Below are 13,778 nucleotides of genomic sequence, written 5' to 3'. Positions count from 1 at the left end.
AATATGGGAAAAAATAGGGAAAATCAGGGAAAACCAGGGGAAAACCAGGGAAAAAATATGGGGAAAATTATGGGAAAAACCAGGGAAAAAACGGGGAAAAACCAGGAAAAAACGGGGAAAACCAGGGAAAAACCAGGGAAAAAATATGGGAAAAAATAGGGAAAAAACCGGGAAAAAACGGGGAAAAACCAGGGAAAAATGGGGAAAATCTGGGAAAAACCAGGGAAAACCAGGGAAAATCTGGGAAAAACCAGGAAAAACCAGGGAAAATCTGGGAAAAACCAGGGAAAAACGGGGAAAAACCAGGGAAAAATGGGGAAAAACAGGGAAAAACCAGGGAAAACCAGGGAAAATCAGGGAAAACCCCAGAAACCCCAGGATTTGGCACGGAAACCAGGGAAAAATGGGGAAAAACCAGGGAAAAACCGGGAAAAACCGGGGAAAAACCGGGGAAAAACGGGGAAAAACCAGGGAAAAGCCCAGAAAGCCCAGGATTTGGCAGGGAAACCCGGGACAAAGCAGGAAGAACCAAACAAGGCCAGGAAGAAGCGCCGGGAGCGCCGCAGCAACGAACCGGGCCGAGGCTCTGTGCGCCGCCGCCGCCGCCGCCGGTGCCGAGCGCTGCCTGTCCCGGGCGCCTTTGGCGGTGCCGGTGCCGGTGCCGGAGCCCTGGGAAGCGGCGGCGGCGGCGGCCGCGGCCTCCTCGTCGCTGCCGCCGAAGCTGGTGATGAAGGTGATCTTCTCCTCGGCGCCGGGCGACGGCGTCCGGGAACGGGAGCGCGACTCCGAGCTCGACTCCGACGGAGAGCTGCCGGCGAGGCGGCGGCGGCTCCGGGATGTGCACGGGCGGGATTTGGGGGGAATTGCCGGAGGTTTCGGTGCTCTCCGGTGTCCCCTCGGTGGGATTGGGGTGGGGGTTGTGGGGAACTGGGGGTGTTACCGTTTGTAGGGGTCGTAGGTGGGGCTGTCGCGGCGGGCGTAGCTGTGGGGGAAGGGAGAGAGGTGGGGTTTGGGGAGAAAATGGGGGGGTTGGGGAGAAAATGGGGGGGTTGGGGAGAAAATGGGGGGTTTGGGGAGAAAATGGGGGGGTTTGGGAGAAAATGGGGGGTTTGGGGAAAAAACGGGGGGTTTGGGGTGGGAATGGGATTGGGAATGGTAACAGTGGGATTTGGGTGGGAATGGGGGATTTGGGGTGGGAATGGTGGGGTTTGGGTGGGAATGGGGGGATTTGGGGGGGAATGGGGAGGTTTGGGGGTGAAATAGGGGGATTCGGGGTGGGAATGGGATTTGGGAATGAGAATGGGGGGTTTGGGGTGGGAATGGGGGGGTTTGGGGAGAAAACGGGGGGGTTTGGGGTGGGAATGGGATTGGGAATGAGAATGGTGGGATTGGGAATCAGAACAGAGGGATTTTGGGGGGGAATGGGGGGATTTGGGTGGGGAATGGGAGGATTTGGGGGGGAAATGGGGGGATTTGGGTGGGAATGGGGGATTTGGGGAGGGAATGGGTCGTAGGTGGGGCTGTCGCGGCGGGCGTAGCTGTGGGGGAAGGGAGAGAGGTGGGGTTTGGGGAGAAAATGGGGGGGTTTGGGGAGAAAATGGGGGGTTTGGGGAGAAAATGGGGGGTTTGGGGGTGAAATGGGGGGTTTGGGGAGAAAATGGGGGGTTTGGGGAGAAAATGGGGGGGTTGGGGAGAAAATGGGGGGTTTGGGGAGAAAATGGGGGGGTTGGGGGTGAAATGGGGGGGTTTGGGTGGGAATGGGGAGGTTTGGGGGTGAAATGGGGGGGTTTGGGTGGGAATGGGGAGGTTTGGGGGTGAAATGGGGGGGTTTGGGTGGGAATGGGGAGGTTTGGGGGTGAAATGGGGGGGTTTGGGTGGGAATGGGGAGGTTTGGGGAGAAAATGGGGGGTTTGGGGAGAAAATGGGGGGTTTGGGGTGGGAATGGGGAGGTTTGGGGGTGAAATGGGGCGTTTGGGGTGGGAAATGGGGGGTTTGGGGAGAAAATGGGGGGGTTGGGGGTGAAATGGGGGGGTTTGGGGTGGGAATGGGGAGGTTTGGGGAGAAAATGGGGGGGTTTGGGGAGAAAATGGGGGGGTTTGGGTGGGAATGGGGAGGTTTGGGGAGAAAATGGGGGGGTTTGGGGTGGGAATGGGGGGATTCGGGGTGGGAATGGGATTTGGGAATGAGAATGGGGAGGTTTGGGGTGGGAATGGGGAGGTTTGGAGGTGAAATGGGGGGGTTTGGGGTGGGAATGGGATTTGGGAATGAGAATGGGGGGTTTGGGGTGGGAATGGGGGGTTTGGGGAGAAAAGAGGGGGGTTTGGGGTGGGAATGGGATTGGGAATGAGAATGGTGGGATTGGGAATCAGAACAGAGGGATTTTGGGGGGGAATGGGGGGATTTGGGGTGGGAATGGGAGGATTTGGGGGGAAATGGGGGGATTTGGGTGGGAATGGGGGATTTGGGTGGGAATGGGTCGTAGGTGGGGCTGTCGCGGCGGGCGTAGCTGTGGGGGAAGGGAGAGAGGTGGGGTTTGGGGAGAAAATGGGGGGTTTGGGAGAAAATGGGGGGGTTGGGGAGAAAATGGGGGGGTTGGGGAGAAAATGGGGGGTTTGGGGAAAAAATGGGGGGGTTTGGGGAGAAAATGGGGGGTTTGGGGAGAAAATGGGGGGTTTGGGGAGAAAATGGGGGGGTTGGGGAGAAAATGGGGGGGTTGGGGAGAAAATGGGGGGTTTGGGGAGAAAATGGGGGGGTTGGGGGTGAAATGGGGGGGTTTGGGTGGGAATGGGGAGGTTTGGGGGTGAAATGGGGGGGTTTGGGTGGGAATGGGGAGGTTTGGGGAGAAAATGGGGGGTTTGGGGAGAAAATGGGGGGTTTGGGGTGGGAATGGGGAGGTTTGGGGGTGAAATGGGGCGTTTGGGGTGGGAAATGGGGGGTTTGGGGAGAAAATGGGGGGGTTGGGGGTGAAATGGGGGGGTTTGGGGTGGGAATGGGGAGGTTTGGGGAGAAAATGGGGGGGTTTGGGGAGAAAATGGGGGGGTTTGGGTGGGAATGGGGAGGTTTGGGGAGAAAATGGGGGGGTTTGGGGAGAAAATGGGGGGGTTTGGGGTGGGAATGGGGGGATTCGGGGTGGGAATGGGATTTGGGAATGAGAATGGGGAGGTTTGGGGTGGGAATGGGGAGGTTTGGAGGTGAAATGGGGGGGTTTGGGGTGGGAATGGGATTTGGGAATGAGAATGGGGGGTTTGGGGTGGGAATGGGGGGTTTGGGGAGAAAAGAGGGGGGTTTGGGGTGGGAATGGGATTGGGAATGAGAATGGTGGGATTGGGAATCAGAACAGAGGGATTTTGGGGGGGAATGGGGGGATTTGGGGTGGGAATGGGGGGTTTGGGGAAAAAACGGGGGGGTTTGGGGAAAAAACGGGGGGGTTTGGGGTGGGAATGGGATTGGGAATGGTAACAGTGGGATTTGGGGTGGGAATGGGGGATTTGGGGTGGGAATGGTGGGGTTTGGGTGGGAATGGGGGGATTTGGGGGGGGAATGGGAATGAGAATGGGGGATTTGGGGTGGGAATGGGGGATTTGGGTGGGAATGGGGGATTTGGGGTGGGAATGGGGGATTTGGGGTGGGAATGGGGGGATTTGGGGGGGAATGGGGGGATTTGGGTGGGAACGGGGGATTTGGGGTGGGAACGGGGGATTTGGGGTAGGAATGGGACCAGGAATGAGAATGGGGGATTTGGGGTGGGAACGGGAAGATTTGGGGGGTGAAATGGGGGGGTTTGGGGTGGGAATGGGATTGGGAATGAGAATGGGGGATTTGGGGTGGGAATGGGGGGATTTGGGGTGGGAATGGGGGGATTTGGGGTGAGAATGGGGGGATTTGGGGTGAGAATGGGATTGGGAATGAGAGTGGGGGGATTTGGGGGGTAATGGGGGTATTTTGGGTGGGAATGGGATTGGGAATGGAAATGTTGGGATTTGGGATGAAAATGTTGGGATTTGGGGTGAAAACGTTGGGATTCAGGATAAAAACGTTGGGATTTGGAGGGGGAAAAGGAGCGACTGGGGGGGGGGGAAATGTTGGGATCGAGGGTGAAATGTGGGATGGGACGAGCTCAGGGATCGCCGGGATCATCGGGAATCCCACTGGGATCATCGGGAATCCCATCCCGAGCTCGGGAATCCCGCTGGGATCATCGGGAATCCCACTGGGATCATCGGGAATCCCACTGGGATCATCGGGAATCCCATCCCGAGCTGGGCAATCTCACCTGGGGGGGCTGATTTTCCGCCCTTTCAGCCGCTTCTCGCGGAATTCCCGGCGCTGCCGGCGGGAGCGGCGGCCCTGGGGGAAGGATCGGAGCTCGGGAAGGGTTTCTTTGGGATTTTCCAAGGGGAAATTCCCGCTTTTCCGGGGCTCTTCCCTCACCGAGTACATGGCCTTCTCCTCCTCCAGGGCCTTGGCATTTTTGATGGCTTCGGCTTCCTCTTTGTCCTTCCTCAGCATCCTTTTCCAAGGGAAAAAAAACCCCCCCCCAAAAAAAAAACGGGAATTTCAGGGAGTTCCGGAATTCCGGAGGGAAAAGGGGGAGGCCTGAGCTCAAATTCCAGGGAAAAGCGGGATTGGCGAGGGAGAATCTCAGGGGGGAAGGGGATTTCTGCGGGAGAATTTCAGGGAAAAGGGGGAGGGTTGGGGTAAAATGTCAGGGAAAAGGGAAAATCTGGGGGAACTTCAGGGGGAAAAGGGGAGGCCTGAGGCGGAATTCCAAGGAAAATGGGAATCTTGAGCCAAAATCCCAAGGAAAAATGGGAATCTCGAGCCAAAATCCCAAGGAAAAATGGGATTCCCAAAGCAGAATTTCAGGGATAAATGACATTCGTGAGCCAAAATCCCAAGGAAAAATGGGATGTTCAAACCAGAACTCCAAGGAAAAATGGGATTCCTGAGCCAAAATGCCAAAGAAAAATGGGATTCAAGCTAAAATCCCAAGGAAAAATGGGATGTTCAAACCAGAACTCCAAGGAAAAAGGGAGAGCCTGGAAAAAAGGGGGAAGCCCAAGGAAAAATGGGATTCCTGAGCCAAAATCCCAAGGAAAAATGGGATTCCCAAGGCAGAATCCCAAGGAAAAAGGGGATTTTCAAACCAGAACTCCAAGGGGAAATGGGAATCCCGAGCCAAAATCCCAAGGAAAAAGGGGATTTTCAAACCAGAACTTCAAGGAAAAATGGGAATCCCAAGCCAAAATCCCAAGGAAAAATGGGATTCCCAAGGCAGAATCCCAAGGAAAAATGGGATTTTCAAACCAGAACTCCAAGGAAAAATGGGAATCCCGAGCCAAAATCCCAAGGAAAAATGGGATTCTCAAGCCAAAATCCCAAGGAAAAATGGGATTTTCAAACCAAAACTTCAAGGAAAAATGGGAATCCCGAGCCAAAATCCCAAGGAAAAATGGGATTTTCAAACCAAAACTTCAAGGAAAAATGGGAATCCCGAGCCAAAATCCCAAGGAAAAATGGGATTCTCAAGCCAAAATCCCAAGGAAAAATGGGATTTTCAAACCAGAACTCCAAAGGGAAATGGGAATCCCGAGCCAAAATCCCAAGGAAAAAGGGGATTCCCAAGGCAGAATCCCAAGGAAAAATGGGATTTTCAAACCAAAACTTCAAGGGGAAATGGGAATCCCGAGCCAAAATCCCAAGGAAAAAGGGGATTCAAGCCAAAATCCCAAGGAAAAAACCAGGAGCCCTTCCCCGGGATGGTTTTGGGGAGGTGCAGCCCGGGATTCCAGCTTTTCCCGAGCTTTTCCCGAGCTTTTCCCGAGCTTTTCCCGAGCTTTTCCGGGACGCACCTGACGAAGTCGCCCTCGGCCATGCCGTAGGTCGTGGCCTGCTTGTTCAGGTCGGCCACTTGCTCCTGGTTCAGCTCATCCACGTCCACTTCCACGTCTGGAAAACCCATGGAAAAAAAAAAAAAAAACCCGGAATTCAGGGCGGGAAGAGCCCCAAATCCCCGCCCCCATCCCGTTCCCAGCTCCCCGGATCCGTTACCGATATCCGGGATCACTTCGTCCTCGTCCGTGTTGGAATCTTCCTCGGAGTCTTCCTCGTCCCCGGCTCGTTTTTCCAGGGAATTTTCCAGCTCCTCCACGGTGCTGTCCTCGTAGGTGTAGCCTATGGAAGCCTTTTTTTCCGCCAGCCTGGGAATTTCGGGACACAAATCCCTCCATCCCGGGGTTTTTCCAAGAGGGAGATTCCCTCGGGAATGCGGCGAGGCCGAAGCGGCCGCCCCGGGATTCCCGCCCAGAGGGGAAAGGGGAGGCCCCGAGCGGGAATTCTGAGGGAAAATGGGGAGATCCCAGCTGGAATTCTGAGGGGAAAGGGGAGATTTGAGCGGGAATTCTGAGGGGAAAGGGGAGATTCGAGCTGGAATTCTGAGGGAAAAGGGGAGGCCCTGAGCGGGAATTCTGAGGGAAAAGGGGAGATCCCAGCTGGAATTCTGAGGGGAAAGGGGAGATCCCAGCTAGAATTCTGAGGGGAAAGGGGGGAGCTGAGCGGGAATTCTGAGGGAAAAGGGGAGGCCCTGAGTGGGAATTCTGAGGGAAAAGGGGAGATCCCAGCTGGAATTCTGAGGGGAAAGGGGGGAGCTGAGTGGGAATTCTGAGGGGAAAGGGGAGAGCTGAGCGGGAATTCTGAGGGAAAAGGGGAGGCCCTGAGCGGGAATTCTGAGGGAAAAGGGGAGATCCCAGCTGGAATTCTGAGGGAAAATGGGGTTTCCAAGCTGGAATTCTGAGGGAAAAGGGGAGATCTGAGCTGGAATTCTGAGGTAAAGGGGAGATCTGAGCGGGAATTCTGAGGGAAAATGGGAGATCCCAGCTGGAATTCTGAGGGAAAATGGGAAGATTTGAGGTGGAATTCTGAGGGAAAGGGAAGATCTGAGCTGGAATTCTGAGGGAAAAGGGGAGATCCCAGCTGGAATTCTAAGGGAAAATGGGAGATCCCAGCTGGAATTCTGAGGGAAAAGGGGAGATCTGAGCTGGAATTCTGAGGGAAAAGGGGAGATCTGAGCTGGAATTCTGAGGTAAAGAGGAGAGCTGAGCGGGAATTCTGAGGGAAAAGGGGAGATCCCAGCTGGAATTCTGAGGGAAAATGGGGTTTCCAAGCTGGAATTCTGAGGGAAAAGGGGAGATCTGAGCTGGAATTCTGAGGTAAAGGGGAGATCTGAGCGGGAATTCTGAGGGGAAATGGGAGATCCCAGCTGGAATTCTGAGGGAAAATGGGAAGATTCGAGGTGGAATTCTGAGGGAAAGGGAAGATCTGAGCGGGAATTCTGAGGGAAAAGGGGAGATCTGAGCTGGAATTCTGAGGGAAAGAGAAGATCTGAGCTGGAATTCTGAGGGGAAAGGGGGGAGCTGAGCGGGAATTCTGAGGGAAAAGGGGAGATCTGAGCTGGAATTCTGAGGGAAAAGGAAGATCTGAGCTGGAATTCTGAGGTAAAGAGGGGAGCTGAGCGGGAATTCTGAGGGAAAAGGGGAGATCCCAGCTGGAATTCTGAGGGAAAATGGGGTTTCCAAGCTGAAATTCTGAGGAAAAATGGGAGCCCTGAGGTAGAATCCCCCCCAAAAATGGGAGCCTTGGGAAAATGGGCGTCCTGTGGCAGAATCCCAAGGAAAAATGGGAATCCCAAGCCAAAACCTCAAGGAAAAGTGGAAATCCCAAGCCAAAATCCCAAGGAAAAATGGGAATCCCGAGCCAGAACCCCAGGGAAAAATGGGAATCCCAAGCCAGAACCCAAAGGAAAACCAGGAGCCCTTCCCAGGATGGTTTTCAGGGAGATTCCAGCAAAGGAGTGAGGAGAAAACTGGGATTTGGGGGGGGAGCAGGGGCTTATCCTGGAATTGGGATCATTCCTGAGGGCGCAGGGGTGCATTCCCGCTGTTTTCCCAGCCGGAATTCCGACTTTTTCCCCCTCACTTTTTCTTCTCGTCCTCGTTGGGTTTCTGGAGGCCCCCGTAGAGTTCGTCGATGTAGATCTGGTACAGGCACTGCTCCTCCGAGACTGGCATCGGGAATTCCGGGATCAAATCCTTCCCCAAATCCCTCGGGAACCATCGCCCACCCCCGGGGGATCCAGAGGGGTCGGAATTCCCAAAAGGATCAGGGTGAAAGGGACTCACTCCCAGCAAAGTCGTTCTGCACCAGGCCCCGGTAGCGCTCGTAGTTGCATTTGCGCTCGTCCGATTCCTGCTCTGGAGAGCTGGAAAAACGGGAATTCTGAGGGGATTTTGGGGTCAAAACGGGGATTTTGGGGACTAAAGGTGGATTTTGGGGTCTGAAGGTGGATTTAGGAGAAAAAAAGCTGGATTTGGAGGTGGAAAAGGTGGATTTTGGGGAGCAAAAGAAGGATTTTGGAGGGGCCATAGTGGCATTTGCGCTCGTCCGATTCCTGCTCTGGAGAGCTGGAAAAACGGGAATTCTGAGGGGATTTTGGGGTCAAAATGGGGATTTTGGGGACTAAAGGTGGATTTTGGGGTCTGAAGGTGGATTTGGGGGAAGAAAAGCTGGATTTGGAGGTGGAAAAGGTGAATTTTGGGGAGAAAAAGAAGGATTTTGGAGGGGCCATAGTTGCATTTGCGCTCACTTGATTCCTGCTCCGGGGTGCTGGAAAAACGGGAATTCTGAGGGGATTTTGGGGTCAAAACAGGGGTTTTGGGGACTAAAGGTGGATTTTGGGGTCTGAAGGTGGATTTGGGAGAAAAAAAGCTGGATTTTGAACTCCGGATGAAGATTTAGAAGGATTCAAACGTGGATTTTTGGGCTCGAATGCTGATTTTGGGGATCAAAACAGGGATTTCAGGAATCAAACAAGGATTTTTGGGCTCAAATGTGGATTTTGAGGATCAAAATGGGGATTTCAGGAATCAAAGGTGGATTTTTGGGGATGAAATGCAGATTTTGGGGATCAAAACGGGGATTTCAGGAATTAAACGTGGATTTTTGGGATCAAAACGGGGATTTTGAGGATCAAAACGGATTTCAGGAAGCAAACGGGGATTTTGGGGAAGAAAACGGGGATTTCAGGAATCAAATGTGGATTTTTGGGATCAAAACATGGATTTTGGGGATCAAAACAGGGATTTCAGGAAGCAAACGGGGATTTTGGGGAAGAAAACGGGGATTTCAGGAATCAAATGTGGATTTTTGGGATCAAAACATGGATTTTGGGGATCAAAACGGGGATTTCAAGATTCAGCTGTGGATTTTGGGGATCAAACTGGGGATTTCAGGAATCAAACGTGGATTTTTGGGGATGAAATGCAGATTTTAGGGATCAAAACGGGGAGTTTAGGAATCAAACGTGGATTTTGGGGATCAAAACATGGATTTCAGGAATCAAAGGTGGATTTTGGGGATGAAATGCGGATTTTGGGGATCAAAATGGGAATTTCAAGAATCAACTGTGGATTTTGGGGCTCAACCCAGGGGATTTCAGGAACCAAACAGGGATTTTGGGGCTAAAATGCGGATTTTGGGGCTCAACCCCGGGGATTTCAGGAACCAAACAGGGATTTTGGGGCTAAAATGCAGATTTTGGGGCTCCACCCCGGGGATTTCAGGAACCAAACAGGGATTTTGGGGCTAAAATGCGGATTTTGGGGCTCAACCCAGGGGATTTCAGGAACCAAACAGGGATTTTGGGGCTAAAATGCGGATTTTGGGGCTCAACCCAGGGGATTTCAGGAACCAAACAGGGATTTTGGGGCTAAAATGCAGATTTTGGGGCTCAACCCAGGGGATTTCAGGAACCAAACAGGGATTTTGGGGCTAAAATGCGGATTTTGGGGCTCAACCCAGGGGATTTCAGGAATCAAACGTGGATTTTTGGGGATGAAATGCAGATTTTAGGGATCAAAACAGGGAGTTTAGGAATCAAACGTGGATTTTGGGGATCAAAACATGGATTTCAGGAATCAAAGGTGGATTTTGGGGATGAAATGCGGATTTTGGGGATCAAAATGGGAATTTCAAGAATCAACTGTGGATTTTGGGGCTCAACCCAGGGGATTTCAGGAACCAAACAGGGATTTTGGGGCTAAAATGCAGATTTTGGGGCTCAACCCAGGGGATTTCAGGAACCAAACAGGGATTTTGGGGCTAAAATGCGGATTTTGGGGCTCAACCCAGGGGATTTCAGGAACCAAACAGGGATTTTGGGGCTAAAATGCGGATTTTGGGGCTCAACCCCGGGGATTTCAGGAACCAAACAGGGATTTTGGGGCTAAAATGCAGATTTTGGGGCTCAACCCCGGGGATTTCAGGAACCAAACAGGGATTTTGGGGCTAAAATGCAGATTTTGGGGCTCAACCCAGGGGATTTCAGGAACCAAACAGGGATTTTGGGGCTAAAATGTGGATTTTGGGGCTCCACCCCGGGGATTTCAGGAACCAAACAGGGATTTTGGGGCTAAAATGCGGATTTTGGGGCTCAACCCAGGGGATTTCAGGAACCAAACAGGGATTTTGGGGCTAAAATGCAGATTTTGGGGCTCAACCCCGGGGATTTCAGGAACCAAACAGGGATTTTGGGGCTAAAATGCGGATTTTGGGGCTCAAGCCAGGGGATTTCAGGAACCAAACAGGGATTTTGGGGCTAAAATGCGGATTTTGGGGCTCAACCCCGGGGATTTCAGGAACCAAACAGGGATTTTGGGGCTAAAATGCGGATTTTGGGGCTCAACCCCGGGGATTTCAGGAATCAAACAGGGATTTTGGGGCTAAAATGCGGATTTTGGGGATCAACCCAGGGGATTTCAGGAACCAAACAGGGATTTTGGGGCTAAAATGCGGATTTTGGGGCTCAACCCAAGGGATTTCAGGAATCAAACGTGGATTTTTGGGGATGAAATGCAGATTTTAGGGATCAAAACAGGGAGTTTAGGAATCAAACGTGGATTTTGGGGATCAAAACATGGATTTCAGGAATCAAAGGTGGATTTTGGGGATGAAATGCGGATTTTGGGGATCAAAATGGGAATTTCAAGAATCAACTGTGGATTTTGGGGCTCAACCCAGGGGATTTCAGGAATCAAACAGGGATTTTGGGGCTAAAATGCGGATTTTGGGGCTCAACCCAAAGGATTTCAGGAACCAAACAGGGATTTTGGGGCTAAAATGCGGATTTTGGGGCTCAACCCAGGGGATTTCAGGAACCAAACAGGGATTTTGGGGCTAAAATGCGGATTTTGGGGCTCAACCCCGGGGATTTCAGGAACCAAACAGGGATTTTGGGGCTAAAATGCGGATTTTGGGGCTCAACCCCGGGGATTTCAGGAACCAAACAGGGATTTTGGGGCTAAAATGCAGATTTTGGGGCTCAACCCAGGGGATTTCAGGAACCAAACAGGGATTTTGGGGCTAAAATGCGGATTTTGGGGCTCAACCCAGGGGATTTCAGGAACCAAACAGGGATTTTGGGGCTAAAATGCGGATTTTGGGGCTCAACCCCGGGGATTTCAGGAACCAAACAGGGATTTTGGGGCTAAAATGCAGATTTTGGGGCTCAACCCCGGGGATTTCAGGAACCAAACAGGGATTTTGGGGCTAAAATGCAGATTTTGGGGCTCAACCCAGGGGATTTCAGGAACCAAACAGGGATTTTGGGGCTAAAATGTGGATTTTGGGGCTCCACCCCGGGGATTTCAGGAACCAAACAGGGATTTTGGGGCTAAAATGCGGATTTTGGGGCTCAACCCAGGGGATTTCAGACCCCCCCACCACCCCAAGCACCCCCCAAGCCAAGCCCACCCAGCCCTGCCCTGACTCCAGGCACGATCCCGGCCCCGAAAGCTTCGGGAATTCTTCGGGAATGTTGGGAATTCCTTGGGAATCTTACGTGGGGCTGAGCAGGGCCGGGGTGTACATGGGGATGAAATCCAGGTGAGCCCGGACGTCGAACCTGTCGATCATGTTGTTGGTATCCCCCTGCCAGGGCATCCTGCCGGGAAAAACGGAGCCTTGGGAGCGGGAAAAAAACCGGGAATTCCCACCCGGAATGGTCGGAATTCCGCCCCTTTTCCCTCAGCAAAAAAAAAAAAAAAAAAAAAAAACCCCCAAAAAAAAAACCCGGGAGAGGCGGTTCCACCAAAAAAAAGCTGATTTTGGATTTCTGGATTAAAATCAGCTTGGATTCCATGGAAGAAATGGGATTTCTCCAAGTTCTGGGGGGGATTCCAGGAGTAATTCCATGGAATTTTCCCTCTGGAATGAGCTCAATTCCCCCTTTTCCAACAGAGAAAAATCCAGCAGCGATGGCACCAAATCCTCCCGGATTTGCCTCAAACTTCCTAAATTTCATTCCATGGAAAAAATGGGATTTCTCCAAGTTCTGGGGGGGGGATTCCAGGAGTAATTCCATGGAATTTTCCCTCTGGAATGAGCTCAATTCCTCCTTTTCCAACAGAGAAAAATCCAGGAGCGATGGCACCAAATCCTCCCGGATTTGCCTCAAACCTCCCCAATTTCATTCCATGGAAAAAATGGGATTTATCCAAGTTCTGGGGGGGGGGATTCCAGGAGTAATTCCATGGAATTTTCCCTCTGGAATGAGCGAAATTCCTCCTTTTCCATCACAGAAAAATCCAGGAGCGATGGCACCAAATCCTCCCGGATTTGCCTCAAACCTCCCCAATTTCATTCCATGGAAAAAATGGGATTTATCCAAGTTCTGGGGGGGGGGGATTCCAGGAGTAATTCCATGGAATTTTCCCTCTGGAATGAGCGAAATTCCTCCTTTTCCAACAGAGAAAAAAACCTGGGAGCAGCAGCTCCACCAAAAACCCCAAACTTTGGATTTCTGGATTAAAAATCGCCCCAATTCCCTTCCATGGAAAAACCGGGATTTCTCCAACCCCTGGGGGGGGATTCCAGCAATAATCCCATGGAATTTTCCCTCTGGAATGAACTCAATTCCTCCTTTTCCAACAGAGAAAAAACCAGCAGCGATGGCACCAAATCCTCCCGGATTTGCCTCAAACCTCCCCAATTTCATTCCATGGAAAAAATGGGATTTCTCCAACCCCTGGGTGAGGATTCCAGCAATAATTCCATGGAATTTTCCCTCTGGAATGAGCTGAATTCCTCCTTTTCCAACAGAGAAAAAAACCTGGGAGCAGCAGCTCCACCAAAAACCCCAAACTTTGGGTTTCTGGATTAAAAATCGCCCCAATTTCATTCCATGGAAAAACCGGGATTTCTCCAACCCCTGGGGGGGGATTCCAGCAATAATCCCAGGGAATTTTCCCTCTGGAATGAGCTCAATTCCTCCTTTTCCAACAGCAAAAATCCAGGAGCGATGGCACCAAATCCTCCCGGATTTGCCTCAAACCTCCCCAATTTCATTCCATGGAAAAAATGGGATTTATCCAACCCTGGGGGGGGGATCCCAGCAATAATCCCATGGAATTTTCCCTCTGGAATGAGCTGAATTCCTCCTTTTCCAACAGAGAAAAAACCAGGAGCGATGGCACCAAATCCTCCCGGATTTGCCTCAAACTTCCTAAATTTCATTCCATGGAAAAAATGGGATTTCTCCAAGTTCTGGGGGGGGGATCCCAGCAATAATCCCATGGAATTTTCTCTCTGGAATGAGCTGAAATTCCTCCTTTTCCAACAGACAAAAATCCAGGAGCGATGGCACCAAATCCTCCCGGATTTGCCTCAAACCTCCCCAATTTCATTCCATGGAAAAAATGGGATTTCTCCAACCCCTGGGGGTTGAT

General features: G+C 52.0%; 1 protein-coding gene across 2 annotated transcripts in view; it reads right to left on the bottom strand.

The window, feature by feature from the left end:
- Nucleotides 1-13,778, bottom strand: part of CLASRP (CLK4 associating serine/arginine rich protein) — a 53,200-nt gene that overhangs the window by 26,877 nt on the left and 12,545 nt on the right. For both annotated transcript variants that reach the window (XR_014227172.1, XM_082299615.1), the window contains exons 4-12: nt 11,894-11,995; nt 8,178-8,257; nt 7,975-8,059; nt 6,052-6,200; nt 5,853-5,949; nt 4,432-4,510; nt 4,274-4,347; nt 941-982; nt 575-808 (exon numbers count right to left, since the gene is read on the bottom strand). Coding sequence is in view for 1 of the 2 variants with exons in the window: in XM_082299615.1 (XP_082155741.1) it covers nt 575-808; nt 941-982; nt 4,274-4,347; nt 4,432-4,510; nt 5,853-5,949; nt 6,052-6,200; nt 7,975-8,059; nt 8,178-8,257; nt 11,894-11,995 (942 nt within the window). In the remaining variant the exon portion in view is untranslated. The remainder of the gene's footprint in view (nt 1-574; nt 809-940; nt 983-4,273; nt 4,348-4,431; nt 4,511-5,852; nt 5,950-6,051; nt 6,201-7,974; nt 8,060-8,177; nt 8,258-11,893; nt 11,996-13,778) is intronic.

Source organism: Coloeus monedula (genome assembly GCF_965178545.1).
Source record: "Coloeus monedula genome assembly, chromosome: 33".
In the NCBI taxonomy this organism is placed as follows: domain Eukaryota; kingdom Metazoa; phylum Chordata; class Aves; order Passeriformes; family Corvidae; genus Coloeus; species Coloeus monedula.
Note: the sequence above shows the minus strand (reverse complement) of the source record. Positions and strands in the feature narration are given on the sequence as shown.